Here is a 26,611-nt window from a genome sequence, read left to right as displayed (position 1 = left end):
AAGAAGGCGACACACTTTGAATAGAACTTGAAGTCTTGCAGTCGCAATTCTCGCCTTTGCTTCTGATGTTTCAGCTCCTGCCGTTTCACCTGATCTCTATTTTAGTCTTGTGATTCATTCGATTCACCTGATTCGTCCAATTCTACCAATTCTTTCAATTCATGGTTGATTCTAAGGGATTTTCAATTAACTCTATAGATTCGACTCAATTTCTCTTTGAATCAAGCCTTGCAAATCTCACGATTCTAACAACAGTGACTACACCATTGCCCTTCTCAGCTGGAATTTTTTGTTTGGCCCTTTGATTTCCCTGCTTTGAAACTTACTCCTCCTTTGTGATTGGTCATCACGGTAGAACCTTAAGAAGGATTCTCATTAAGCATGGCACCCCTCCGGTTTTCTTCACTTCTAACACTAGCAAACACTTCATTAAGTGTAGGAAGTTTATCCCTACCAAGCACTTGAATCCTCACTTGATCTGTTGTAATGAACTTGTATTAGATTAGCTTTGGGTTATCTCGGGAGGGTCTTAGCTGTTAGCATTTGTATATCACTTGTGTTATTCTAGAAGGCTTGTTTCTAGAAGGGTTAGTTAGCGGTTTTAAATTCGGCTAGTTGGTTGTAACTACCGGTTTAGTTAGCTTTCTGTTTTTACCACCTCTATGTTGTATAAATAGAGGTCGGGTGTGAGGCTTTCAGTAGAGCATTGTACTGTCTTGGGATGAGAAGGTGAGAGGAGTATGCGCAGGGTTTTACTTGAGATCTAAGAGGGTATATTTTTGTATTCTTGAGTAGGTGTGCTCTCGGCAGTCCTGGGTATAAGGCTGGTGAGAGTTATAGTGCATGTAATCCTTGGGTTTCATTCAAGATAGTGAAGAGAAGTGCCTTGGGTAGTCTAGATGTAGGTCTTATTAAAGGACCGAACCAGGATAAATGTGTTGGTGTTCTTGTGTTCATGTTATGATCGTATTTTCTGTGTTTTGATTAATTCTTGTTTGCGGCAAGGTGGTAAGTGAGTTTGAAAGAGATTTGTTGTGAGTGAGAGTGCCATTGAGATAGAGGGAGCTGTGTGATTATTTCAACATGACCAAATTTGGAATTGAGGCATGCTAGGAATTCTACAATCCTATCCCTCTCAAAAATCCTATTGGGGTGGCAGTATTCTCACTGCATACCATTTTGATGTTTTGATAGTGATCAAGCTCCAGCCATAAGCCCTTCATCCTATTATACTATTGTATTATAGTTAACGGTCATTGCCTAGTACCACTAATTTTGGTCTTAATCTCAAAGATGACTGAGGCATCTTGGACCTTAGAGTAGGTTTGAGTCACTGTATCCCAAATCTCCTTTGTTGAACGTAAGAACATAAAATTCTTACTAACCTCAGGCTGTATTACACTCCATAGCCAAGATATGATTGGGGAGTCTTCACCATCCCATGTTGTGAAAAGGGATCTGTGTTGCTCGACGGAGGAGCAATCAAGTGGTTGATCTTCCCTCGGCCTTTGAGGAAGGTCTTACGAGTTGAGCCCACTGCAAATATTCCTACCGTCTAACCAGTAAGAATGGTGCATACTCGATAAAATCTTCGGCTTCAGTTGGTGGTTCAACTGGAGTTTACTCTTTGGTTGTCAGGGTGGGAGTAGCTTAAGATAGTTCGGACATGTCTACCCGAATAATTGGTAGATCAAAGATAAAGGGGCAATGAAGGCTTTAGGAGGAATGGAAAGGAAACTGTGGAATGAAGGCACACGTAGAATTTTTAGGTGGGCTTGACTGGTATCTTAGGCTCTGATACCATATAGAAGAACTGAAAATCATAAGTTGATTCTCCAATAATCTTTGAATATACATGGGAGGTCCACTTATAGAGGAGATGGGAAACTACATTAGGAAACCTAAACCTACCTTCTACAAGAATTACAACATAGGAAAGAAAAACATATTTACAATCTTAGTTTCCTAAGTGTAGAATAGGAAAGATCCTTTCCTATTCCAGATTACGAAGCTACTAAAATCTTCATATCTCCATATCTCCATACGCATATCTCCATATCATATAAAGTTGCATATCACATGCATATCTCCATATCTTATACGGATCACACACATCTTCAGTCACCAACAAATACAGAAAATAAAAGTTCTCCTGCAGTTACATCATTGCAAGCAAAACTGTAATTTCATACACTGCTGCATGAGCAAGTGGATTGTATTCTGATCCTTCAGGATTTTACTGCCTGTTATCAGTTTCTTAAATTAGGGTGTCTGTCTGCAGCTCAACCATAATTTTGTTGTTCCTGCAAATGTTACTTGTTTAGATTGCATTTTATACTTCATTCTGCTGACTTCTTTTAATATGAATCTAAACTCATTTATAAACAGCCCGTGCTTTCTAAAACAGCACTGATATAATGGGCTAATAAGATTTCCATAGGTAGTTCTTCAGTATTATGTTAGTTTCCAATTTTTGACTTGCAGGAATGGGCGATTTCATATCCACTCATCAAGGAATATTCTTAATCCATTGACATTGGTAGAATGTGAAGAAGCTCTAAACCAGGGCACCATGACAGCTGCTGAAGTATTTATGAGCTTGAGAAGCAAAAGCATTCTGCACTTATTTGCGCGCATTGCCAGGTTTATAGGCCTGATGGTAATCATACTGACTTTTTTTTTTTTTGTTTCGCTGTGTTCAGCTGTGAAACGAAGTGCTTAATCAAAACTGCACTTGCAAGTATAGAGTATTTTCAAATGTCTGATTGGTAAACATATATAGCTGCAAAATGATTGTCCGCTGCACTATAGTTTGACCTACCAATAATTAGTAGCTTTGCCAAAGGTAGATTTAAAATCAAGTGAAAATTCTTTGAATATTCAATATATGAAGAAGATCTGATATTTTCTTGCTAGCTCTTAAAATATTAATTCTCAATGTATTTTTTTTATTGATAGGGATACAAATGCCATAAAGGTGTGCCCCCTGGATAAACAAAGAACTAAGAGAACAAAAAACTAAAGCTGCTAATAGGAATAGTTAATGAATAAATTAGTAAAGAACAAAAAGGAAATGGTTCTAGAACCATGATACCACAGGAGGGAGAGGGAGGGAGGACTGTTGTAGGAATCAAATTCTCCACACCATCAAAGTGTATATGAGAGTTAAGAAGCCTTAATCTCACTAGGTGGGGATTGCTAAGTAAGAAATAACAATAAAGATAATTCTGAATAAAATTATTCTAAACCCTAAAAGATTATGTTTCCTTTATTTTTTTCTTCCTTGATTGAGATGACTCATCCCTAATTATTTGGGATTGGTTCCCTAAATCAGGATCCACACTTGTAATGAATACCTAGTGTATAGTTCCACAATACAATGTAGAAAAGTATTCTTTTCCACATGGTATCAAAGCCACCATCCTTGAGCTCTCTCTCAATCAGCCTCCACTACTGATAATTGGCCTTACTGCCAGTTTTCTTTCTCTGCGTCTTTTGCTTACTGATAATTGGCCTTGCCTTTTGTTCCCTTGCCATTTTTTTGGCCTGCCCAACACTTCTCTTCTCTATTCTTCCTGAACAGCCATAATTGACCTACAATTTTCCCAACGATGAGTGATTTAAGAAGCATTACCTCCTTATCAATCAGTCTTTTTTCACAGCCTTCAACTAATTCATTGAATGGAGAACTTCCAAATATGAGAGAATACCAACTTGATGGAAAGAATTACATTCAGTGGTCGCAAATTGTGAAGACTCATCTTAAAGGGAGAGGAAAGCTTAGCCACCTGGAAGGAATTGAACCTAGCAAAGAGGGTTCAAAGTTTCAAGCCTAGGATGAAGAAGATTCCATGATGATGTCATTGTTATGGAGCTCAATGAAACTTGAAATTAGCAAGAGCTGTATGTTTCTTCCCACTGCCAAAGAGATTTGGGAAACCATTCGTCAATCGTACTCCAAAGCTCAAGATGTAGCAGTCATATTTGGACTAAAGACGAAGACTTCAACGACAAAACAAAGTACTCTTTTGGTCGCCAAGTACTGCAATGTCATGAAGGGACTTTGGCTTGAAACACACCACTATCAAAACATATAGATGAAATGCCCAACATAAGCTAATACTGTTCAAAGCTATATGGAGAGGGATCGGATATTTGAATTTCTAGCAGGTTTGATCATGGACTTCGATCAGGTTCGAGTTCAAATACTAGGAAAGAAGCGGCTACCATCATTAACTGAAGTTTTTGCTATTGTAAGAACTAAAAAGAGTTGACAGACAAATTATGTTTGAGGCCCATCAAACAAAAGGGTTACCCATGGTATCAAAAGGGGGGCAAGGACAACAGTAGCCTTGGACAAAACCAAAAGCTAGATTCAGCAAAAACATCAAGCCGAGATGGGATGTAATTAGTACAAGAAGCCATGACACGTGAGAGAACTGCTACAAACACCATGGAAGGGCCCAAGTTCTCAATCGAACTAGGGGCCCATAGCAACCCCACACCAACTAATTAATGGAGAAGGAACTCCTCCTCAAGAGAAGCTAAAGTTCGCTGGCGAAGAACCTTTGCAAAGGGATGAGTTTGATAATATTAGGGCCTCTCTTAACTCTCTCTCTAAATCTTCTAATGTGTGTTCATTAGCTCAATCAGGTGAGTGCCTAATCTCTAAAATCTCCAAAGTTAATGATTATTGTGACTCATGGGTTCTTGATTTCACATGACACATGACCCAACCTATTTTGACACTTACAAACCTTCCTTTGGTAACAAAAGAATCATTATTGGTGATGGATCTTTTGTTACTGTTGCTGGACAAGGACACATAAGTCTAAGTCCTCAACTCACCCTAAAAGATGTTCTCCATGTTCCTAAGCTCTCTACTAACCTTCTCTCCATCCACCAACTCACCAAAAATTTAAATTGCAATGTTATTTTTTTTTCTGCCAACCATTGCATTTTTCAAAACCTAATGATGAGGAGGATGATTGGATTTGCTAGGGAATGAAATGGGCTCTACTTCTTTGAGAATTCAAGCAAGTTTGGTTGGGGTGATGCTTAGTTGGTGCTCACTAAAGCTCATGGTGTTTCCTTCAACTCACCCATTCTTTCGAACTCATTTGAAATTTGGCTTCTACATTTTAGGCTAGGACATTCTCTTTTTAGTTTACTCAATAACATGTTTCCTTTACTTCTCCAAAATGCTACAATTGATAATTTTCAATGTGACATTTGTGAACTTGCCAAACATCATCATGTTTCCTTTCCTTTGAATATTAAAAGAGCTTCTAAAAGTGACGTGGGGACCATCAAAAGTTGCAAGTCTTACAAGGGCTAGATGGTTTGTCATTTTTTGATGATTGCACTTGAATTACGTGGTTGTATTTTATGAAAGAAAAATTGAAGGTCAGATCGATCTTTTAGAATTTTTGTAAAATGATAACTGCTTAGTTTGGGATATTAATCAAGAGGATTAGATTTGATAATGGAAGAGAATATTTTAATCAAAGCCTCAAAAAAGGAATTGTCCACGAATCCTCTTGTGTTGATACACTCCAACAGAATGGGATCGTTGAAAGTAAACATCAACACATTCTAAATGTCAGTTGTACCCTTCTATTCCACACTAATGTTCCTAAACACTTTTGAAGAGAAACTCTTTTAATTGCTACCTACTAATCAATCGGTTCCCTCTAAAAGTCTTGAGTAATAAGAGCCCCATACAGGTATTATCTAAATTCTATCCTAATTTCGCACCTAGTCACAGAATACCTCCTAGTCTTTGGATGCGTTGCCTTTGTTCATATACACAATCAAAACCAAAGCAAACTTGACCCTAGAGCTCTAAGATGTATCTTTGTTGGGTACTCTTAACACTCAAAAAGGCTATTAATGTTATCACCCATTGACCCGTAGAATCTTCGTCACCATGGATGTCACCTTCAATGAAAAAAAGCCTTGTTTCCCTTCCTCCAATCCCTATCTTTAGGGGGAGCATTCATTGGAAGATAAAGGATTAGACTTCACAATACCACTTCCTCTAGTACCACTTCCTTCCTCCTCTGATATACCACCTACTTCATCTCCACTTGATTCATTGGTGGACAGTGGACACCATGGCTTAAGAACAACACCAGCTCCAAAGACAGCTTTGGGGCCAACCAAACTACAAGTTTACTCAAGGAGGTCGAAGTCCAATTTGGAACCGACACAAATCTAAGCAACTAGTCCAGTATTAAGTAATGAAATCACTCAACCTACTTCATTTGGTTATTGTTAAAATGTTGTCTCAAGTTATACTAGAAGATCATTGAAGACAATGACTTATGTCGGCTAAGGGGTAGATAAGCAGTTAGAAATAATTCCTAAGTGTTATTAGTATAAGTTTGGGGGTTAAAACTATAATTACCTAACCCCAATTAGTTTATATTGGGATGTCTGCCCCCTATTATAAATAGAGGGCAGGGGGTAGCTGAGAGAGGTGAGAGTTCTCATTTTCTATTTGTAACGAGTACTGATTGTTCTGAGAGAAAGGCTAGAGTTTGAGAGATAGCTTTGTAAACTTGGAGTGCAAAGTCCTGTTGTACGCGAGAAATAGAAGGAAGGGATCTCTGCTGTGTACTGATCATTCATTTTGAATAAAGAAAGCTACTCGAGGGGGTGTTTTGACTGCTGGATGTAGGACTGGTGTAAACCAGTTCGAACCAGGATAAAATCAGCATCTTGTGGTTTGATTTTCTTATTTATATCTTGAATTGTGAATTTTTTTAATTCCTATTTATGTTGGTTTGTTGAATCAGTGAGAGAGTGTTCAAGAGTGAGCATATTTGTTGGTTCATAGGGTGATTTCTTGGACTACCAGTGCTCCCCATTTTAACAGTTATGAACTTGAATTTTGTGATTTAGATTTACCTATTGCATTGAGAAAAGCTAGCGAGAATTGTACCCATCATCCCATCTCCCAGTTTGTTTAGCACCTCAACACAAAACCTTTATCATCGCTCTTGATTCAATCGCTATTCCCACCTCATTAAATGAGGCTTTAGAGAATAAGGATTGGATACAAGCTATGAAAATGGAGATAAATACACTAAAGAAGAATAACTCGTGGGAAGTTGTGACTTTACCCATGGGGAAGGAACTGGTAGGATGCAAATGGGTCTACATCCTCAAGTATAAGGTAGATGGAACCCTTGAAAGGTATAAGGTAAGGCTGGTCATTAAAGGGTACACTTGGAGTTGATTACTAAGAGAAGTTTGTGCCAGTAGTAAAAATGAATATGGTATGAGTATTGCTCTCCCTTGCAGCCAATTTTAGTTGGTGTTTGCAACAAATGATGTGAAGAATGCATTCTTACATGGAGAACTTTAAGAGGAAGTTTTTATGGATTCGCCACTAGCTTTTGACTAGAACTTTAGAGCTAATCAGGTGTGCAGACTAAAAAAAAGGCTTTGTATGGTCTCATACAATCCCCAAGAGCATGGTTTGGAAGATTCACGAAAGCAATGCTTGAAATGGGCTACAAGCAAAGTAGGAGAGATCACACGTTGTTTATTAAGCATTCAAGTCAAGGTATGGTTACTACCCTTTTGGTGTACACTGATGATATAATTATGACTGGGGATGATAAAATTGAATAAGAGTCCCTTAAGAAGTGTGAGAATTTGAGATCAATATCCTTGGCAAGCTCAAATACTTTCTTGGTATTGAGGTGGCCTATTTTAAGAAGGGCATCTTTATATATCAAAGAAAGTATGTTTTGGATCTCCTCAAAGAAACTAGAAGTCTCAATAGCAAGGCAGGAAGTACTCCTATTGATCCAACTAAAAAATAATTGGAAAGGGAGTGAGTAGTTTGATCGATAAAGAGAAGATATCAGAGACTAGTGAGTAGACTTATCTATCCCATACAAGGCCGGACATAGCTTATGCAATTGGAGTGGTAAATCAATTCATGCATGACTCTAGAGAAGAGAATATGCAAGTTGTCTTCAGAATCCTCCATTATCTTAAAACATCTCTAGGGAAATGTATCCTGTTTAGGAAAGGTACCAAGTTGACTATTTGTTTATGCTACATCTCTCACGAATAGAAGGTCCACATCAATTTATTGCACTTTTCTGAGTGGGAACTTAGTAACTTGGGGAACTAAGAAATAAAGTGTGGGTGCTAGATCTAGTGTGGAAGCTGACTTAGAGCAATGGCGTATGGAGTTTGCGAATTTCATGGCTCAAGATCATTGTTCAAGATCTCAAAGATAAGCAAGAAGGGACTTTGAGAATTTATTGTAATAACAATTTAGCCGTCAATATTACTTACAATCTGGTTCAACATGATCGAACCAAACATATTGAAGTAGATTGCCACTTCATAAGGAAAAGCTTGTCGTGGATTGATTAGTACTCCTTATATTCCAACGGATGGCCAGCTAGCCGATGTATTGACCAAGGGACTACCAGTGTCAATATTGCAGGAGATTATCAGCAAGTTGTGAATAGATGATATCTACTCACGAACTTTAGGGAGAGTATTAGAAATTCAGAAATCTCTCCTAAAATTATTTCCTTCCTAGAATATCTCTATTTCCTTATTTATAGAGTTTTCTTTTCTTTATTAGGATAAGATTATGTTTCCTTATTGGTATTATTTCCTTTATTTTTTTCTTCCTTGATTGATTTGACTAATCCCTAATTATTTGGGATTGGTTGCCTAAATCAGGATTCACATTTGTAATAAATACCCAGTGTACAGTTCCACAGTACAACACAGAAAAATATTCTTTTCCACATCTAGTTTATACAACATCTATCCCATGAATGAAAATTGAGCACATTGTATTTGATGTACCATTTTTATCACTAAAACAAAGTGTTTGTAGAACTTCTGCCCTTGCTTAGTATTTTTACCCAAGATGCTGACAGTTGAGTATGATGAAGTTGATCTTGTAAAAACTCAGTAAACCCTAGGAGAGATGAACGAACAGAGAAGAGGAAGATTGCACTAACTTCGTAATTCTTATTAAAGAAAGAAAACCGCAACTACAATCAACTAGCTTTGCTGTTTATATAGAAGACAGCTAAAGCTCTTACATCAACATACTGAAATAAGCGCCTAAACAACTTAACTTAAAACACAGCGCAAGCTATAGCTAACAAACACAGCACAAGCTACAACTAAAGCTACCGTATGCTACAGTCAACATGCTTTAACAGATCTGATCCAATATTTCGCAATTTACCTTACTTTCACGATCTGGTGAATGGTATGTTTACCTTATAAAAATCTCACACTTGTGTATGGGTTCCTGAAGGAAAAAGTGAAAGGTGTTGATTTTTGGGCAAGTCCAAGCGAGTAATGGAATGTATTTGATGTTTGGCCTTTGGTTTACCTGCTATAGTTCAGTTTCCACTCAAGAACTTCTATGAGTAGAATTTGTCAATTTAGAGAGCTCTGGTTTGAAATATGAATATCTTTGTACATTTGATAGATCACTTCCTATATTTTGTTTTATAGGTACTAATCTATCTGGACCATTTAACTCTTGCAGGTTTATGAACATGGCTATGCTGCAGTGAAGGTGCCGAAGAACATTTTGAATGGTCCAAGTTCATTGCTGATGGGATTTCCAGACTGTGGGAGCTCATATTTTTTGCTAATGCAGCTTGATAAGGATTTTAAACCTCTTTTTAAATTGCTAGAGACTCAATCTGATTCATCCGGAAAAGCTTATTATTTAGGTGACATAAATAATGTTGTCCGCATAAAAAATGTTGATATTAGTCAGATTCAGATGCTTGAAGATGAAATCAATTTGAGTCTTCTTGACTGTAGAAAAGTGCTTGCACTTACACCTAATGCTGTAGGTAATAATCAGACTCATGAGCAGAGTATTCTCTCAGAGCTCAGCCTTGAGGGTTCTTTGTTTAGTTCTGGAAATCATTCATCGAGCTTTTCTTCTATTGTTGATGAAGTGTTTGAACTTGAAAGAGGGTCGTCTGCACAATCTTTTTCTGCTCAGAGTCTCTCTTCATCACTCAGTCCTTCTGCTTCACATTTTGGCTCCCTTCCAATGAATTTCCAAAGTTTGAAAGCTGGAACCTCCTCCCCAATGTGGGAGGGAGGAATTTCTAAAGTTTCAAGTGGATCCCCCCATTATAATGGTTCTGCTTATCCGTTGGGCAATTTGAAAGGCATTATGCTGTCTGGTTCTGGCAATTCACCATCTTCTGGTCCTGGGAGGAGCACAACTTTGAAAAAGCTTTCAGCTTCAAAATCTGAGCAGGATTTAGCTTCTCTTAGATCTCCACATTCTACTGATTCTTGTAATACAATGGATGAAGATGATCTGATTGCTTCTGGAAATAGGTCATCTCGATTATTATCCCCACCAAGACTGACTGGCCCTAGAGTTTCTGCACCAACTGGAAAACCTAATGTGCCCAAAAGCTCAACAACCGGGACTGCAGTTGGATCTTTTAAAGTTTCCAGATCTAGCTCTTGGGCTACAACTACCGTATGTAAGATACTTTATTCTTGGTTATTTGTATTAGCTGGAATAAATTCCCACTGCACAATGTTTTCTTATAGCTTTATTTGTGATCAATTTTCTAGTTTCAGCTCAAGTACCAGATATTGCAGTTGGTTCTAGCCCAAGCCTTGATGCTATTGCTAGGCACGATAAAAGGCCACGGAAGCGTTCAGTTTCAGATATGCTGAGTTTGGTTCCGTCACTTGGGAATTTAGAGGTTCATTCAGGATTTCATAAGAGGAGGAGGATCGCAGAATCAGGATTCAGTCAACAGACTTCTTCACCACAGGCACTCATTTTACCAGAGGTGACTGGAAAAACTGAATGTTACAGCTATGCGAGTCTAATTGCTGAAGCAAATAAAGGAAATGCACCCTCTGGCATATATGTTTCAGCTCTTCTTCATGTAGTTAGGCATTGCTCACTTTGTATCAAGCACGCTAGACTAACTAGCCAGATGGATGCGCTGGACATTCCTTATGTTGAAGAAGTGGGTTTAAGAAATGCATCCTCAAATTTATGGTTCAGACTCCCATTTGCAGCAGGCAATACATGGAAACACATATGTTTGCGACTTGGTCGACCTGGAAGCATGCACTGGGATGTCAAAATTAATGACCAGCACTTCAGGGATTTGTGGGAACTTCAAAAGGGAAGCAAGAATACACCATGGGGTTCTGGAGTTCGTATTGCCAATACATCTGATGTAGATTCTCATATTCGTTATGATTCTGAAGGTGTTGTTTTGAGTTACCATTCTGTTGACACAGATAGTATTAAGAAGTTAGTGGCAGATATCCAAAGACTCTCTAATGCTAGAATGTTTGCACTTGGAATGCGGAGACTCCTTGGAGTAAGACCAGATGAGAAATTGGAAGAAGGTGGACCCAACTCTGATGGTAAGGTGCCAACTGGTGTAAAAGGTGTTCCAGAGACAGCAGATAAATTTTCAGAACAGATGAGGAGGGCTTTTCGCATTGAGGAAGTTGGACTTACAAGTTTTTGGTTTAGTTTTGGTTCAGCAGTCCTTGCCCGCTTTGTTGTTGAGTGGGAATCTGGTAAAGAGGGCTGTACAATGCATGTTTCTCCTGACCAACTTTGGCCTCACACCAAGGTTTGTTCTCTCTCTCTCTCTCTCTCTCTCTCTCTCTCTCTCTGCTTTGTATCTATTTTTTTGGGTGTTTTCATTGACTTTGTTCTTTGTTCTCTCTTCCCTTATGAATACCGTATCTTGGAAATTGCTGCTTAAATTTAATCCCCTAGGAATTTAGCACAAGTAAATTAATTTTTTGGTTACATGAGTTGGTGTCAAGCTTGGATTTCTTGTCTTGTTTTCTCTGATAAGATTTAGTTAATGAGGTTGGTGTGTATGATACATCAATAGGCTGACTTTGGCAGTTAATGAACTTGATTGGGAAAATATGTTGAATTCTTCCATTCCACCTCTCAAATCATTGATTGGAAAAATTATTGGTTTGTCTGGCTTGTTAATTCCACTTTTGTGATTCTGCTTTTAGAAATGCAAGATTGTCTTTCACACTTGATAATTGACTATTGTCTTTGCTCCAGTTTCTGGAAGACTTCATAAATGGTGCAGAAGTTGCATCGTTTCTGGACTGCATTCGTCTCACTGCTGGACCTTTGCATGCTCTTGCGGCAGCAACACGGCCTGCAAGAGCTGGCCCTGCTTCTGCAGTTCCTGGCGTTACAGCGGCTATTTCTTCTATGGCAAAACAAAGTGGTTACATCCAAGCCCAAGGACACTTGCAAGGTAGTCCAACAACAAATGCTACTCAGGCTACTTCTGGGCCTGGCGGCAATCCTGTTGGATCTGCTACTATGAGCTCATTTGGAAATCACAACCTTCATGGAGCTGCAATGTTGGCTGCTGCTGGCCGAGGTGGCCCTGGAATTGTTCCTAGCTCACTGTTGCCTATAGATGTATCTGTTGTACTTCGTGGCCCCTACTGGATTCGTATAATATATCGAAAATTCTTTGCAGTTGATATGCGCTGCTTTGCTGGAGACCAGGTTTGGTTGCAACCAGCAACTCCGCCCAAGGAGGGGCCTTCAACTGGAGGATCGTTGCCATGCCCACAATTTCGACCTTTTATTATGGAGCATGTGGCTCAGGAATTGAATGGTTTGGATACTAATTTTACTGGTAGTCAACAGGGAGTTGGACTGGCAAATGCTAACATTCCAAATCCAAGTTCAGCTTCTCAGCTTTCAAATTCTAGTGGGAACAGAATCAATATCCCAGGTTCTGGTGGACTACCTAGGTCTGGGAATCAAGGTTCTGGTCTCAGCCGTATGGGAAATGCCCTTTCAGCAATTTCAAGTTTGCCTGCGGTGAGTGCAGGCCTACCTATCCGTAGATCATCTGGTGCAGGTGTCCCTGCTCATGTGAGAGGGGAACTGAATACAGCAATAATTGGACTTGGGGATGATGGAGGTTATGGTGGGGGTTGGGTTCCTCTTGTTGCACTGAAGAAAGTTCTTAGAGGAATTCTCAAGTACCTCGGAGTTTTGTGGCTATTTGCACAGTTACCTGCTCTTTTGAAAGAGATCCTAGGGTCAATTTTGAAGGACAACGAAGGTGCGCTGTTAAATTTGGACCAGGAGCAGCCAGCATTGCGCTTCTTTGTGGGGTAAGACCATAGCGTTTGGTTTATAAATTTGCAAAAGTTGCTGTTCATTCTTAAGTTTCTTATTTTTCTTTGTTCATGGTACATTGTTTAGTGTGCATGCTTCACTTAAGTTATATTGTTGAAATCATTTGACTTTTTTTTTCTGTTTCTTAGTATTCTAATTGTTATCATTGAATAAATGGCATCCTCAGTGCATGAGTCTCCCTGCTTTGTAAGGGCCAGTCATATTTGTATGCGGCCTTCCCCCTTCTTTTTTTTTGTGTGTGTGTGGCAAAGAGGCTGTTTTCACAATCCAAACCAGTGAGCTTCTGGTTACAAAGGACCAACCTTACCATTGTTATTGAGGGGTACCCTCAAATTGTCATCACTGAATATAAAAACATAAATATAAGGTATAAAAGCTAGCAGAGAAGTCATTGTTGTAGCTTAGTTTGGATAATTTCCAAGTGTAGAAGGACAGTGAGGAGTGAAAAAGATCCTCGTGATGGCTGCTGAAGGAAATAGTGTGATGCAATGGGCTCCCTTGAAGACCAATTATATAAACCATTCTGACCCTAGAAGCATTTTTATGTGTGCATGTGTTTTTTAGCCATCCTGTTTTCTTCTTTACATTTACTTTGTTTATAAACACATTTGTTTGCATGGGTACTTGAGATAAAGGGCAATGGGAGTGCATGAGGCTTCCCACTTTGTGAGGGTTGGGGGAGGATTTTTTCATACACAGCTTTCCCTATGCTTTTTTCTTTTTAGCAAGAGGCTGTTCGAACAACTCGAACTCATGGCCTTTTGGTCATAAAAGAGCAGCCTTATTGTTGCAACCATGGCTTGCCTCATTTATGGGTCCTTCAAATTTTTCTATTTCTTCTAGCTGCTGTTAGGGTTTTCCCTTGTGGGTTATACCGAACAGTTCATATCACTGGTCCATGTTCTTTTCTTTTCTTTTTAATAGACAACAAGAAAAACTGACAAAATGGCTGAACTCTGTACAATCACAAAAGGCAGCCCAAAACACAAAACTATGATTGCTCAACAAAACAGCTCATCAAGAAAATGAGAACAAAAAAGGTGAACAGGACAAGAGCACTAAAAGATAAGAATGGGGAATCCAGTTTTTTCCTCCCTGAAATAGAACTCTGTTCACAATTCAATTTTTTGAATGGAAAAAGAGGGGGCGGGCGGGGGAATCTAGTTCTATTTGGTATTCCCTGTAATTTATTGGGTAAGAATTCAAAAATGTTTTGAGTAAAAGGAAATACGTAATGCAAATTCTAAACAACAACAACAACATATCCAGCCTTTATCCCACTATGTGGGGTCGGCTACATGAATTCTAGACTTTCATATATTTCTATCTTTTGTCATATCTTCATTGAGATCCATACACTTCGTATCAAACTTTAATGTCTCCCTCAAAGTCTTCTTAGGTCTGCATCTACCTCTTTTTTTGATTAATTGTTCCATTTCATCAACTCTCCTCACAGGAACGTCTCTTGGTCTCCTTCTCACATGATCAAACCATCTTAGTCTAGTCTCTCTCATCTTCTCCTCTATTGGCACTACTCCTATCTTATTACAAATAACTTCATTTCTAATTTTATTTTTTCTTGTATGGCCGCACATCCATCTTAACACCCTCATCTCTGCTACACTCGTCTTTTACTCATGTTGGTATTTGACTGCCCAACATTCTGAGCCGTACAACAAAACTGGCCTTATAGCTGTCCTATAGAATTTTCCTTTCAATTTTAATGAGATTTTATCATCACATAACACCCTCGATGCATTTCTCTATTTTAGCCAACTTGCCTTAATTCTATGTGTGACATCCTCGTGAATTTCTCCATCTTTTTGAATCACTGATTCCAAATATCGAAAATGGTCTTTTCTTTGTAAGATTTGATCTTCCAATTTTATTATAACATCCTCCACTCTTGCATTCTTACTAAATTTACATTCCATATATTATGTTTTCTTTCTGCTTAATTTAAATCCCTTAGATTCTAAATTGTTTCTCCATAACTCAAGCTTAGTGTTCACTCCTTCTTTTGTTCATCTACCAACACTATGTCATCTGCAAATAGCATACACCATGGCACATTTGTCTGAATATCTTTAGTGAGTTCATCCATTACTAAAGCAAATAAGTATGGACTTAGTGCAGAACCTTGATGCAATCCTATTGTAATTTTAAACGGTTCAGTATCCCCTCCGCATGTTCTGACCCTTGTCTCTGCACCATGATACATGTCCTTAAGGGCTTGTATATAGGCTATTCGAACTCCTTTCTTCTCTAAAACCCTCCATAATACTTCTCTAGGGACCCTATCATAAGCCTTTTCTAGATCTATAAACACCATATGTAGGTCCTTCTGATGATCCCGATACCTTTCCATTAGGCGCCTCAGTAGGTATATAGCTTCCATTGTTGACCTACCGGGCATGAAACCAAACTGATTTTCTGAGACCTCTGTTTCTTTTCTGAGCCTCTGCTCTATTACTCTCTCCCAGAGTTTCATGGTATGGCTCATTAACTTAATTCCTCTGTAATTTTCACAGTTTTGAACATCTCCTTTGTTCTTATATATAGGGACCAAAGTACTCTTCCTCCACTCATCTGGCATCTTTTTTGATTTAAGAATCGCGTTAAATAATTTCGTTAGCCAGGAGATACCCTCTTCTCCCATGCATTTCTATGCTTCTATTGGTATATTATCCGATCTCACCGCCTTATGATTTTTCATCTTTTTTAATGCTTGCCTTATTTCATTTGGACTTATGCGTCGATAAAATGTATTAACTCACGTTCCCTTCGAAGTTACTAAGATGTCCCAACCTAACTCTTGTGTCGCCATCATCATTGAATAATTTTGTGAAATACTCCTTCCATCTCTCCTTAATCGCTCCCTCATTCACTAATACATTTTGATTTTCATCTTTTATGCATTTCACTTGATTTAAATCCCTTGTTTTTCTTTCTCATGCTTTAACTAATTTATATATATCCCTTTCTCCATCTTTTGTATCAAGTCGTTTATATAGATTCTCGTATGTTTTTGACCTTGCTTCACTAACAGCTTTTTTTGCTGCATTTTTTGATTCTTTATAATTTTTTGATTTTCTTCATTGTTGCACTGATATACAGCCTTATAGCAATTTTTTTTATTTTTAATTTTCAATTGCACTTCTTCATTCCACCACCAAGACTTCTTAAGGTTAGGGGCTCTACCATTTGTCTCTCCAAGCACTACCTTTGCTGTGTTTCTCAGGGCATTAATCATTTCTCTCCACATTTGGTTTGTCTGTCCTTCTCCATTCCATTCTCTTCTACCCCTTAATTTTTCTTTGAAGATTAGTTGTTTCTCCCCTTTTAAATCCCACCACCTGATTCTTGGATTTTATTTTATGTGATTTTTTCTCTTCCAATTTCTTACTTGGACGTCAAGTACTAGAAGTCTATGTTGAGTAGTCAAACACTCTCCTGGTATCACCTTATAATCCCTACAACATACCCGGTCCTCGTCTGATGAGGAAGTAATCTATTTGGGTGCTTGATGTGATATTTTTATATGTGATTAAATGTTCGTCCCATTTTTTGAACCTAGTATTGGTTATGATGAGCCCATATGCCATTGCAAAATCTAGAATAGACTTACCCTCATTATTAATTTCCCTGAATCCATACCCTCCATGTACCTCTCTATAGCCGTTTCCGTCTCTACCCACGTGACCATTTAAGTCACCTCCTATAATCACTTTCTCTCATCTTGGTATCATTTGTATGAGTCCCTCTAGGTCCTCCCAGAATTTTGCTTTTATCTCCTCACCTAACCCCGCCTGTGGTGCATATGTACTAAAGATATTCATAGTCATTCTTTCTAGAATAACCTTCACCATAATAATCCTATCCCCTATTCTCTTTACATCCATTACCTCATCTACTAAGCTTTTATCCATAATGATCCCCACTCCATTTTTTGCTCGATCATTTCTTGTGTACTATATTTTATATCCATTTTCTGACAAAGTTTTTGCTTTTTTCCCTACCCATCTCGTCTCTTGAAGGCACATAATATTAATCTTTCTCCTAATCATCACATCTACCACTTCCATAGCTTTGCCTGTTAATATTCCTATGTTCCATAACCCAATCCTTAATCTATGATTTTGTTTTTGGCTTTGACTTTGAATTTGATTTTATTTTTGATTTTGATTTTGTTTTTGGTTTTGATTTTGATTTTGTTTTTGGTTTTGGTTTTGATTTTGATTTTGATTTTGATGTTGGACTAACTTCTTTACCCACATCCGTCCAAGCAAATGCAGGAACCCTTGCTCATTTGTCACTACATCCGGGCGCCGATGCAGCGGCCCTAGCTCACTTGACACTAGACGCGGGCAGTGTAGCGCGTCACTATGAAGGGTTACGCCCACGCCCAAACGTTTTTTCATAATTTGTTTAGAGTTCATGTTTTGGATCCGACTAAGTTTTACGTTGGCTGTCGGCTACCTAACACAACTCTCCTCCTTTATCCGGGCTTAGGACCGGCAGTAGATAACATCCCCAGGCAGAGTTGTAATGCAAATTCTAAGATGGAACAAAAAAAATTAAGACATGCATAATGTTTGTCTTTTATAAGCATGAGCTTATAATATTGTTTTGAAAGATGTGGCGATCTTGAAATAGGTCATTTATTCCCCCACTAAGAAAATGTGCTTGTCAGTTTGATGTTCTCTTTGTTACAGTTTACACTCTTCCCTGCCTGAAGCAGACATAAATTTAAAGGGAAAGAAAATTAAAAATAAGAATAAGAATGTGCACGTGAAAGCCACTGTAATGGAATCCTTCTTGCTGCTTGGGTATATTCAACAGATACTAGCCTTGCTGAGAGTGCTTTACACTCAAATACCTCCAATAAGTTCCTTGGTATTGTGGATGTCTCTCTGCAGGGGCTATGTATTTGCTGTAAGTGTCCACAGAGTTCAACTTCTTCTCCAAGTTCTTAGCGTGAAGCGCTTTCATCATTCACAACAGCAACAACAGCAGCAAAATGCGGCCACTGCTCAAGAGGAGCTAACTCAATCTGAAATAAGTGAGATATGTGATTACTTCAGCCGCCGTGTTGCATCAGAGCCCTATGATGCATCAAGGGTTGCATCCTTCATTACTCTTCTCACTTTGCCAATTTCCGTTCTAAGAGAATTCTTGAAACTTATTGCATGGAAAAAGGGATTAGCTCAGGTGCAAGGTGGAGATACGGCCCCCACACAGAAACCTCGTATTGAGTTATGTCTTGAGAATCATGCTGGATTGAATGTGGATGGAAGCTCAGAAAATTTATCTGCATCAAAAAGCAATATTCATTATGACCGAGCCCATAACTCCGTCGATTTTGCACTAACTGTGGTGCTTGATCCTACACATATACCACTCATAAATGCTGCCGGTGGTGCTGCTTGGTTACCCTACTGTGTTTCAGTAAGGTTAAAATATTTATTTGGTGAAAACCCCAGTGTGATTTTCCTCTCAATGGAAGGAAGCCATGGAGGCCGAGCTTGCTGGTTGCGGTTTGATGACTGGGAAAAATGTAAACAGAGGGTGGCTAGAACTGTGGAAGTGAGTGGGTGTTCAGCTGTGGATGTTAGTCAGGGAAGGCTGAGAATAGTTGCAGATAGTGTGCAAAGAACATTGCACATGTGCCTTCAAGCATTAAGGGATGGTGGACCATCTGCTAGCTCTGGAACAACTTGATGGGTAAGTGTGTATCCCTACTTCATACCTACTCTTTCCTGATTCCACACTAAAGTCCTCACCCTAATGATGCATGTGGCGGTGACATTTTTCAAATACGAAGCCATTCTGATGGATTATTTATTTCCAAGTGATTATTCTGCTGCATAATTCTAGTTAACATTTTGATTTATATAGATTAACTCCACTAAAAAAATGGTGGGTCATTGTTGGCATTATATTTTGGGAACTTTAATCGACTTGTAGAGCTTATTACTAGGTTATTCATCAATTTGGTTCCCCCTCTCCCCCGTTTATATTTTTATGGTACTTTTATCGCAGTGAAACATAGCAAGAAAAGTGAAAGGGGAAACTCCATCTAACAACTCACTGGTTTGAGATACAGCTTTTGAAATAATACTACTAGCTCAGCCTGCTGGAAGTTATCCGACGCATGCCTCTACATTTTTTTGTTCATAATAGGTGGCTAACGTTGCTGTTCCGGAACTGGGGGTGTAGTAGTTTGATGGATCAAGGTTACTTTTAGTAATATGTTGAATTAGCGAAGACAGGATGTGTTTTCTTTTCCTTCCTTCCTTTTCTGTACAGGTGACCCTACTGATTGGTCTCAAATTTTGTACTGAATTTGTGGCTGGAATTATTGATCAACCCCCTAGATTGTAGTTAACAAGCTGTATTTAGGCAAAAAAAAAAATTTATCTCATGTTACTGGCATTTGGTAGTTGCTGATCTAAATTGTTGAAAGATATGCTTAGTTTTAGTTCATTTGTTTTGTGGAACATATCAAGTTTCAAGCCTTCATTTGATTGTTGATTGACAACACTGTAACCTCACATTTCATTTGATTGCTACTCTCACTTGTCTTACCCCCCCCCCCCCCCCCCCCCCCCCTTTTTTTTTTGGTTTATTATATTTTGTTGGTTCTCTTCGATCTCTTCTGTTTTCTATAGTTCTAGTTGTTGTCCTGAATGTTAATGCTTATTCATCCATTGTTGTTGGGGGTACATATTGATGTTATTTTCTAATTTAATGTTTAATCGTTCTAGGTTTTTAATTTGCACTCTATATTCAAATTTGATTTTGTTTGGCTGGGTTTTTGGGTCGAAGGATTAGGTTTGACCTGTGTCTTGAGGATCTGAATTGTTTATTCGTAATGATATTATTAATCATATATGATAATGATATCTTGATATTTCAAGTCTAAGTTCAAAGTAAGGATCTTAATATTTAAAAATTTTAGAAGATTCAAAATTTACGAATAAAAACAAAAAAAAAAATAGTTCCTATAAATGGGTAATAAATATGTATTATTATAGGTAATAATCCATCTAAAAACTTAAATTATTACGTAGAAAGTGGATAATTTGTCATCCATATTTTCAAGTTCTATTGGACAGGTATGTGTAAAATGGCAACGTTTTGGCTACAGGATATGATTGTTGGGCACACGGGTACATATGCATACATGAACAAATATCTCATATTCAAGCGCCTAATGACCTGCCCTGATATTTTTATGTATTTGGCAGAATGCACATAACAATGGCAATCACTAATGCTTGCTCAACTGAAACTGTTCACCTAACTTTCTGCTCTATAATATTCCATTTTTCTCAAATACCCCCCCCAAAAAAAAAAATTGTAACCTCGTTCAAAGTAAGATCAATCCTCAGTCAGTATTATCAGTCCAACGGTGAATGTCGCATGAAGCCAGAGAGAGCATCACTGCTCAACCCCATTTCACTTTTCAGGCCAAGCAAGATGGAGTGCAACTCCATCCACCTTGGATGCCTTATATCTGTGGCCACAAACTTGTGAGTGACTCCATCTACAACCACAGAGCTGAAACCGGCAGTCTTCTTCAGTCCCTTGTCCTCCATGGTTTCCCTGAGGTTGTCTGCATATAGCCACCTTCCATAAGCGGCATACATGTTAGACAGCAAAAGATATGCCCCCTCTTCCTGAGGCTCTAACTTTTGCAATGCTCTCCAAGCTGTTTCAGCCAGTTCGATGTTCCCATGAGCCCTACAAGCATTAAGTAAAGCTCCCCAGATGGACCTACTTGGTTCCATCGGCATCTTGTTGATAATGTCTTTAGCCTCAATCAGCCTCCCTGATCGTGCTAGGAGATCCACCAGGCAACCATAATGCTCAACTTGTGGTTCAATACCATGCTTTTGTTTCATACTGTTGAATACTTTAAGCCCCTCGTCCACTAGTCCAGAATGAACACAGGCAGTTAAGAGAGCGACAAAGGTCACATGGTTGGGGGCTAGACACTCCTGCATCTCTGAGAATATTTCCAAAGCTTTGTGTCCGTGGCCATGGAATGCCATTCCCGTTACCATGGTTGTCCATAAAGTTACATCCTTTTCGGTAACCAGCCTGAAAACCAGCAGAGCTGTTTTGATGCTTCCACATTTGCAATACATGTGTACTAATGCCGAACTTAGAAATGCATCAACCTTGATCTGCATTCTAACCAGCCAACCATGTATCTGCCTCCCTTGATCTAAAGCTCCTACTTCTGATGCAGCAGAAACCAAATGGACCAATGTGACAGCATCAGGCCAAACTTTGTCTGTGATCATGCAAGTAAATAATTTCCTCACCATCATGTAATCACCCATCTGGGCATATCCGGCAATCAAAGAATTCCAAGAAACAAGATCTTTGCAAGGCATTTCGTTAAAGATTGTGTGGGCAAGGGCCAGTTCACCAACCTTTGCATGCCCGGCAATTATGGTGTTCCACGAAACAATATCCCTCTCAAGAAACATATCAAAAACCCTCCCGGCAAGCTTCAACTCCTTGCATTTGACATACATATCTAAAAGGGCATTTCCCAATACCAAATTCCAAGTAGAAATTAACATTCTCCGCTGCAGCCAGGCATGAACCGACCTCCCAAACGGAGAGTCTCCAACCCTACCACAACACATAAGAACACCCGTCATTGTATATTCATCAGGCTTGAGCCCTGAACCCACCATTTCACTGAAAAAATCTAATGCCTCCACGCTGTGTCCTTTCTTGGCATACTCAACAATCATAATATTGAAGGAAACAGCATCTGGGTTTGGCATTTCCTCGAACAACTGGTGTGCGAGATCCATTTGCCCATTCTCCAAATACATCTTCAGGAGGGAGTTCTGCAAATAACCATGGCCGAACAGTCCTGTGACAATGGCATGGCAGTGAATCTGCATGCCCTCCGCCAAACATTCGGAGGCCCGAATTAAGTACAGCAGAGTGTGCTTGTCCGGGAAAATACGAGACTTGAGCATGGAACTATAGAGAGCAAACGATTGGGGGGCGGGGGTGTAAGAAGCCGATAAAGCAGAGACCATGGTGTTGTAGATATAGAGATTGGGCGACGGAGTGAAGTGGTTGAAGAGGAGAACGGCGATGTCGGTGTTTTGAGGGTGTGAAATGGCAGAGAAATAGAGGAGTCTGCTCATTGGGAATGTTTGAGCAGTGAGATGATTTCTCATCATTTGAGCCAATATCTGCTTGAAGTGATTTCTGGATTCGCATCTCTCCAGCAAAACTAGGGTTGGATGGTTGAGGCTGAGGGACACAGTCGGATCCCACTCGCCGGCGGTTTTCCGAACGCCGCCACCTGATCTGTAGATGTAGCGAACGAATCCATGGACGGGAACAACGCATGGCTTCGTATACATGCAATCAATGGGCGTCTAATTAGGGTTCTATAAATTGATCGGTTTGGGATTCATAATAATATTCAATGGGGTGTGGCCAGCAATGAGAAGAGAACATGGAGTTTTCTGTTCCGTTGGCTGTTTGAAGACAACAATGCCTTAGAGACTTGTGACTGTGAATAAGATCTTCTTCTTTTGTAGTTTTCAATTGCCCTTTGCGCGTCCAATGTCCAATGGCAGCTTGTTAATATTTAAGAGCTCTACTGATGGTACTGTCCTTGGCCTTGGCTTTGGCTTGGGCTTGGGCTTGGGCTTAGGCTTATATATATTAGATTAAAATATATGGTCATTAGTGATCAGTAGTGATGTTGTTGAGGGCGTCCAGTTTGTTGGGATGGATGACTGTAACATGTTAGAGTTTGTCTTTGTCTTTGTTTTTGTAGAACGCAACATCTGATGAAAGAGAACAACATGCAGAGGCAGAGCCAGAGGCAGATTCAGTACTGTACTGTAATGTACTCTGAATTGAAGAGAAGTATAATTTCAGGGAGGACGACTTAATTAATTATTATTCCCCCCATTTGTCCAATAACACATTGATTCAACGTCATTTTCCTTCGGCCGGCGGCCTCTCTCTCTCTCGCACAAAGGACATCACTGCAACCAAAATCTGCAATAATCCCTCTGATCTGCCACTTAATTACATATGTGTGTGTGTAGCTAGAGATCATCTAGAAATTAATTAAGAGAGAGAGATAAGATCATTCAATATTCAATTCTAGGATGGAGCTTCCGAAGAACCTGCTGCCGGACGAGGCGAGCCCGGAGTGGATGAACAAGGGCGACAACGCCTGGCAGCTCACGGCGGCGACGCTTGTCGGCCTGCAGAGCATTCCGGGCCTAATGCTCCTCTACGGCGGCATGGTCAAGAAGAAATGGGCCCTCAACTCCGCCTTCATGGCCCTCTACGCCTTCGCCGCCGTCCTCGTCTGCTGGGTCGGCTGGGCCTTCCGCATGTCCTTCGGCGACAAGCTCACCGCCTTCTGGGGCAAGCCGGCGGTAGCACTGGACGACAGGTTCCTGCTGGAGAAGGCGTTCCTGGGGTACTTTCCCACGGCCACGATGGTGCTGTTTCAGTCGGTGTTCGCCGGGATCACGCTGATTCTGGTCGCCGGTGCGCTGCTGGGGAGAATGAACTTTCGGGCATGGATGCTGTTTGTGCCGCTGTGGCTTACTTTTTCGTACACTGTGGGAGCGTACAGCGTGTGGAACCCAGATGGCTGGCTGACCAAGCTCGGAGTTATCGACTTCGCTGGCGGCTATGTCATCCATCTCTCCTCCGGCGTCGCCGGGCTCACTGCAGCCTTCTGGGTACATCTATGTGACTGTCATTCACTTCCTTTGATTTCATTTATTTTCATAACTTGATTAATTTCATATGATAATCAATGTTAATTGTTGTTTGGATTTTGGTTCATTAGATGGATCCTCAAGCTTGCGCCATTTTGTAACGGCGGACTGATCAATTTTGCACCTTTACGTACAGGTGGGACCCAGATCGGACAAGGACAGGGAGAGGTTCCCGCCGAACAACGTTCTGGTGACCCTTGCCGGCGCCGGTCTGCTGTGGATGGGGTGGAGCGGATTCAACGGCGGAGCTCCGTACGCCGCCAGCACCGTCGCCTCGCTTGCCGCTCTCAACACCCACGTCTGCACCGCCACCAGTTTGCTCACCTGGCTCGCCCTCGACACCTTCGTCTTCGGCAAGCCTTCCGTCATCGGCGCCGTCCAGGGCATCATCACCGGACTCGTCTGCATCACCCCCGGCGCCGGCGTCGTCCAAACCTGGGCCGCCATTCTAATGGGTAGGCATTGCGTGAACAAAAATATACGAAAAAAAAATATATTTTTTAAATTTATGCGTATTTCAACAATAAAAACTAATCTATTTAGAATTATAGAAATAAAGAAAAGAATACAATGAGATCAAATGTTTTTAATTTTAAAATAAAATATAAGGTAAATATTACGTAATTTGGGTTATTTTTCACATAATTTTTTATAATTTTTAAATCATAAAAAATTTCCATATAAATAACTCAAAATATAAAAAAATTGAGACAATTTAAGTTCCCTCTAGTTGGACAAAATGATTTTAAAATGAATGTGAATGAAATAGGATGACTATTATATTTCACTCTAATGTTTGATATGTCTTAATTTTTATGAAATAAAATAAATAAATAATTGACTAAAATATCTTTTTCTATTATAAATAATTGGCGACAATGACGATGAATAAATTTAAGTACAATGACGACGAATAAATTTAGGTTAGATTGTGAGAATAAGAGATAAACGATAATACAAATTAAAGCAAGAATAAGGTGGTTGATGACCAAAGAATGGTCTAGATTTAGATCTAGTCACAATTGTATTGACGGACAAATTTAATTGTGAGAAGAGAAGATAAATGGTATGATAAGAAAAAAAAGATAAAGACAATTCACAAAAGAAGAAAAGTAAGATAAGAAGACAAGAAGATGGGTTCACATAGCAAAAGAAAAAAAAAATTGATGAGTTCATAGGTGTTCAAAGATGAGAAAGAAGAAAGATATAGATGAATTTGGTAAATTTGAGTATATTTGTTCATTTTCTCATTTAGTCTATTTTGTCGAATAAAAAATACTATAAAATTAAAATAAAGTCAAGTATATTATCAAAAAAGTCAAAAAAAAATGTTATAAACTATTGAAATATTAAAACAAAATGAAATGATAGTGTGACACCCAACAAGAACAAAATGGTAACTTGAACAAGTGAATCTCCTATTTAAACCCTAGTTTAGTATTCAATTATTATAAATTATATAATAATAATATAAAGAACATTTTTCAATGCATAAATAATCCTAATTATTTTGGTTTTGGATTTTATCGGCTAACAGGCATGGCGTCGGGAAGCATTCCATGGTACACAATGATGGTGCTTCAGCCGAAGACGAGCTTGCTGAGGCGCGTAGACGACGCCATGGGCATGTTCCACACCCACGCCGTCGCCGGAAGCCTTGGCGGCGTTCTCACCGGATTTCTGGCGGTGCCCAGGCTGAGCCGCCTCTTCTTCATGGTCCCCGACTGGCAAAAATACATCGGCCTCGCCTACGCCCTCCAGACCGGACGCACTTCCGCCGGCTTCCGGCAGATGGGGATTCAGCTCGCCGGAATCGCGTTCATCGCGTGCCTCAACGTCGTCGCCACGAGCTTGATATGTTTGGTCGTAAAGTCGATCGTCCCGCTGAGAGTGAGCGACGAGGAGCTGCAGATCGGAGACGAGGAGATTCACGGAGAGCAGGCGTATGCGCTGTGGGCGGATGGATGGAGGTTTGCGAATCCGAAGCGGAATTCGGTTTATGATGCCGAAGAGTTCTCGTCAGTTGTGTTGAAGACTCCGAGTGAACTGCAAATGGTGTGATCTCCGGCCGGCGATCAAGGAGGCTTGCAATCATGTCCGTAGATCGAGCAGGGTGGTTTTAGCTTGGGTTGGGTTCTTGATCACCTTGCAATGTAATCTTCCATATTTCAATCGATAGAATATATATATATATATCTAAGTGTTAATGTTATGATCCAATTATCTCATGTTAATATGCTCGTTGCTATTCTCTAATAACCAATTTTGATCGTAAGAAATCTATTTTATAAATTTGTATATTACTAAAAAAATAAGAGAATATTTAATTCGTTAAAATAATTAAAACAATTAAACAGATTTCACTAAATCTTACTTAACTAAGTCTCGAATAAACAGATTTGATCAGATCTTATTAAGTTATATGACTGTTAAATTTAAAAATTAACTTAGGAACTATTTAGTGAGTCGAGGTAAGTTAATATAATGTTTTTAAACCAACTTTGTGCTAATCTAATCTTGTAATGAATTTTTGTTGGGTCTCTTACACTCTTTAGCCATCTCTAACTAACACTTTTGGTTGTATTTTTGAGTGAATGGAAATGAGATTATTACA

General features: G+C 39.4%; 3 protein-coding genes across 5 annotated transcripts in view; 2 read left to right on the top strand and 1 right to left on the bottom strand.

The window, feature by feature from the left end:
- The window catches only part of LOC127802334 (mediator of RNA polymerase II transcription subunit 14), a 68,655-nt gene extending 48,949 nt beyond the window's left edge, over nt 1-19,706 (top strand). Inside the window, exons 4-9 of one of the 3 annotated variants that reach the window (XM_052338081.1) lie at nt 2,485-2,659; nt 9,548-10,517; nt 10,612-11,642; nt 12,098-13,179; nt 18,124-18,928; nt 19,388-19,706. In XM_052338081.1, coding sequence (XP_052194041.1) covers nt 2,485-2,659; nt 9,548-10,517; nt 10,612-11,642; nt 12,098-13,179; nt 18,124-18,925 — 4,060 coding nt within the window. In that variant the 3' untranslated portion in view covers nt 18,926-18,928; nt 19,388-19,706. Of the gene's footprint in view, nt 1-2,484; nt 2,660-9,547; nt 10,518-10,611; nt 11,643-12,097; nt 13,180-18,123; nt 18,929-19,246 lie in introns of all 3 variants that reach the window. The other 2 variants (XM_052338080.1, XM_052338079.1) reach the window with 2 other exon arrangements.
- Nucleotides 19,707-19,794: 88 nt separating this feature from the next.
- LOC127802335 (pentatricopeptide repeat-containing protein At3g04750, mitochondrial) lies at nt 19,795-22,867 on the bottom strand. Its single transcript, XM_052338082.1, has one exon. It carries the CDS (start codon nt 22,606-22,608, stop codon nt 20,608-20,610), a length of 2,001 nt encoding a protein of 666 aa, XP_052194042.1. The 5' UTR covers nt 22,609-22,867; the 3' UTR covers nt 19,795-20,607.
- A 457-nt stretch (nt 22,868-23,324) lies between these two features.
- LOC127802336 (ammonium transporter 2 member 4-like) lies at nt 23,325-26,190 on the top strand. The gene is made up of 3 exons (XM_052338083.1): nt 23,325-23,958; nt 24,134-24,452; nt 25,535-26,190. Exons 1-3 carry the CDS (start codon nt 23,371-23,373, stop codon nt 26,056-26,058), a joined length of 1,431 nt encoding a protein of 476 aa, XP_052194043.1. The 5' UTR covers nt 23,325-23,370; the 3' UTR covers nt 26,059-26,190.
- Nucleotides 26,191-26,611: the final 421 nt, after the last annotated feature.

This window comes from Diospyros lotus, chromosome 5 (genome assembly GCF_014633365.1).
Source record: "Diospyros lotus cultivar Yz01 chromosome 5, ASM1463336v1, whole genome shotgun sequence".
In the NCBI taxonomy this organism is placed as follows: domain Eukaryota; kingdom Viridiplantae; phylum Streptophyta; class Magnoliopsida; order Ericales; family Ebenaceae; genus Diospyros; species Diospyros lotus.
This window is presented reverse-complemented; position numbering and strand designations above follow the sequence as displayed.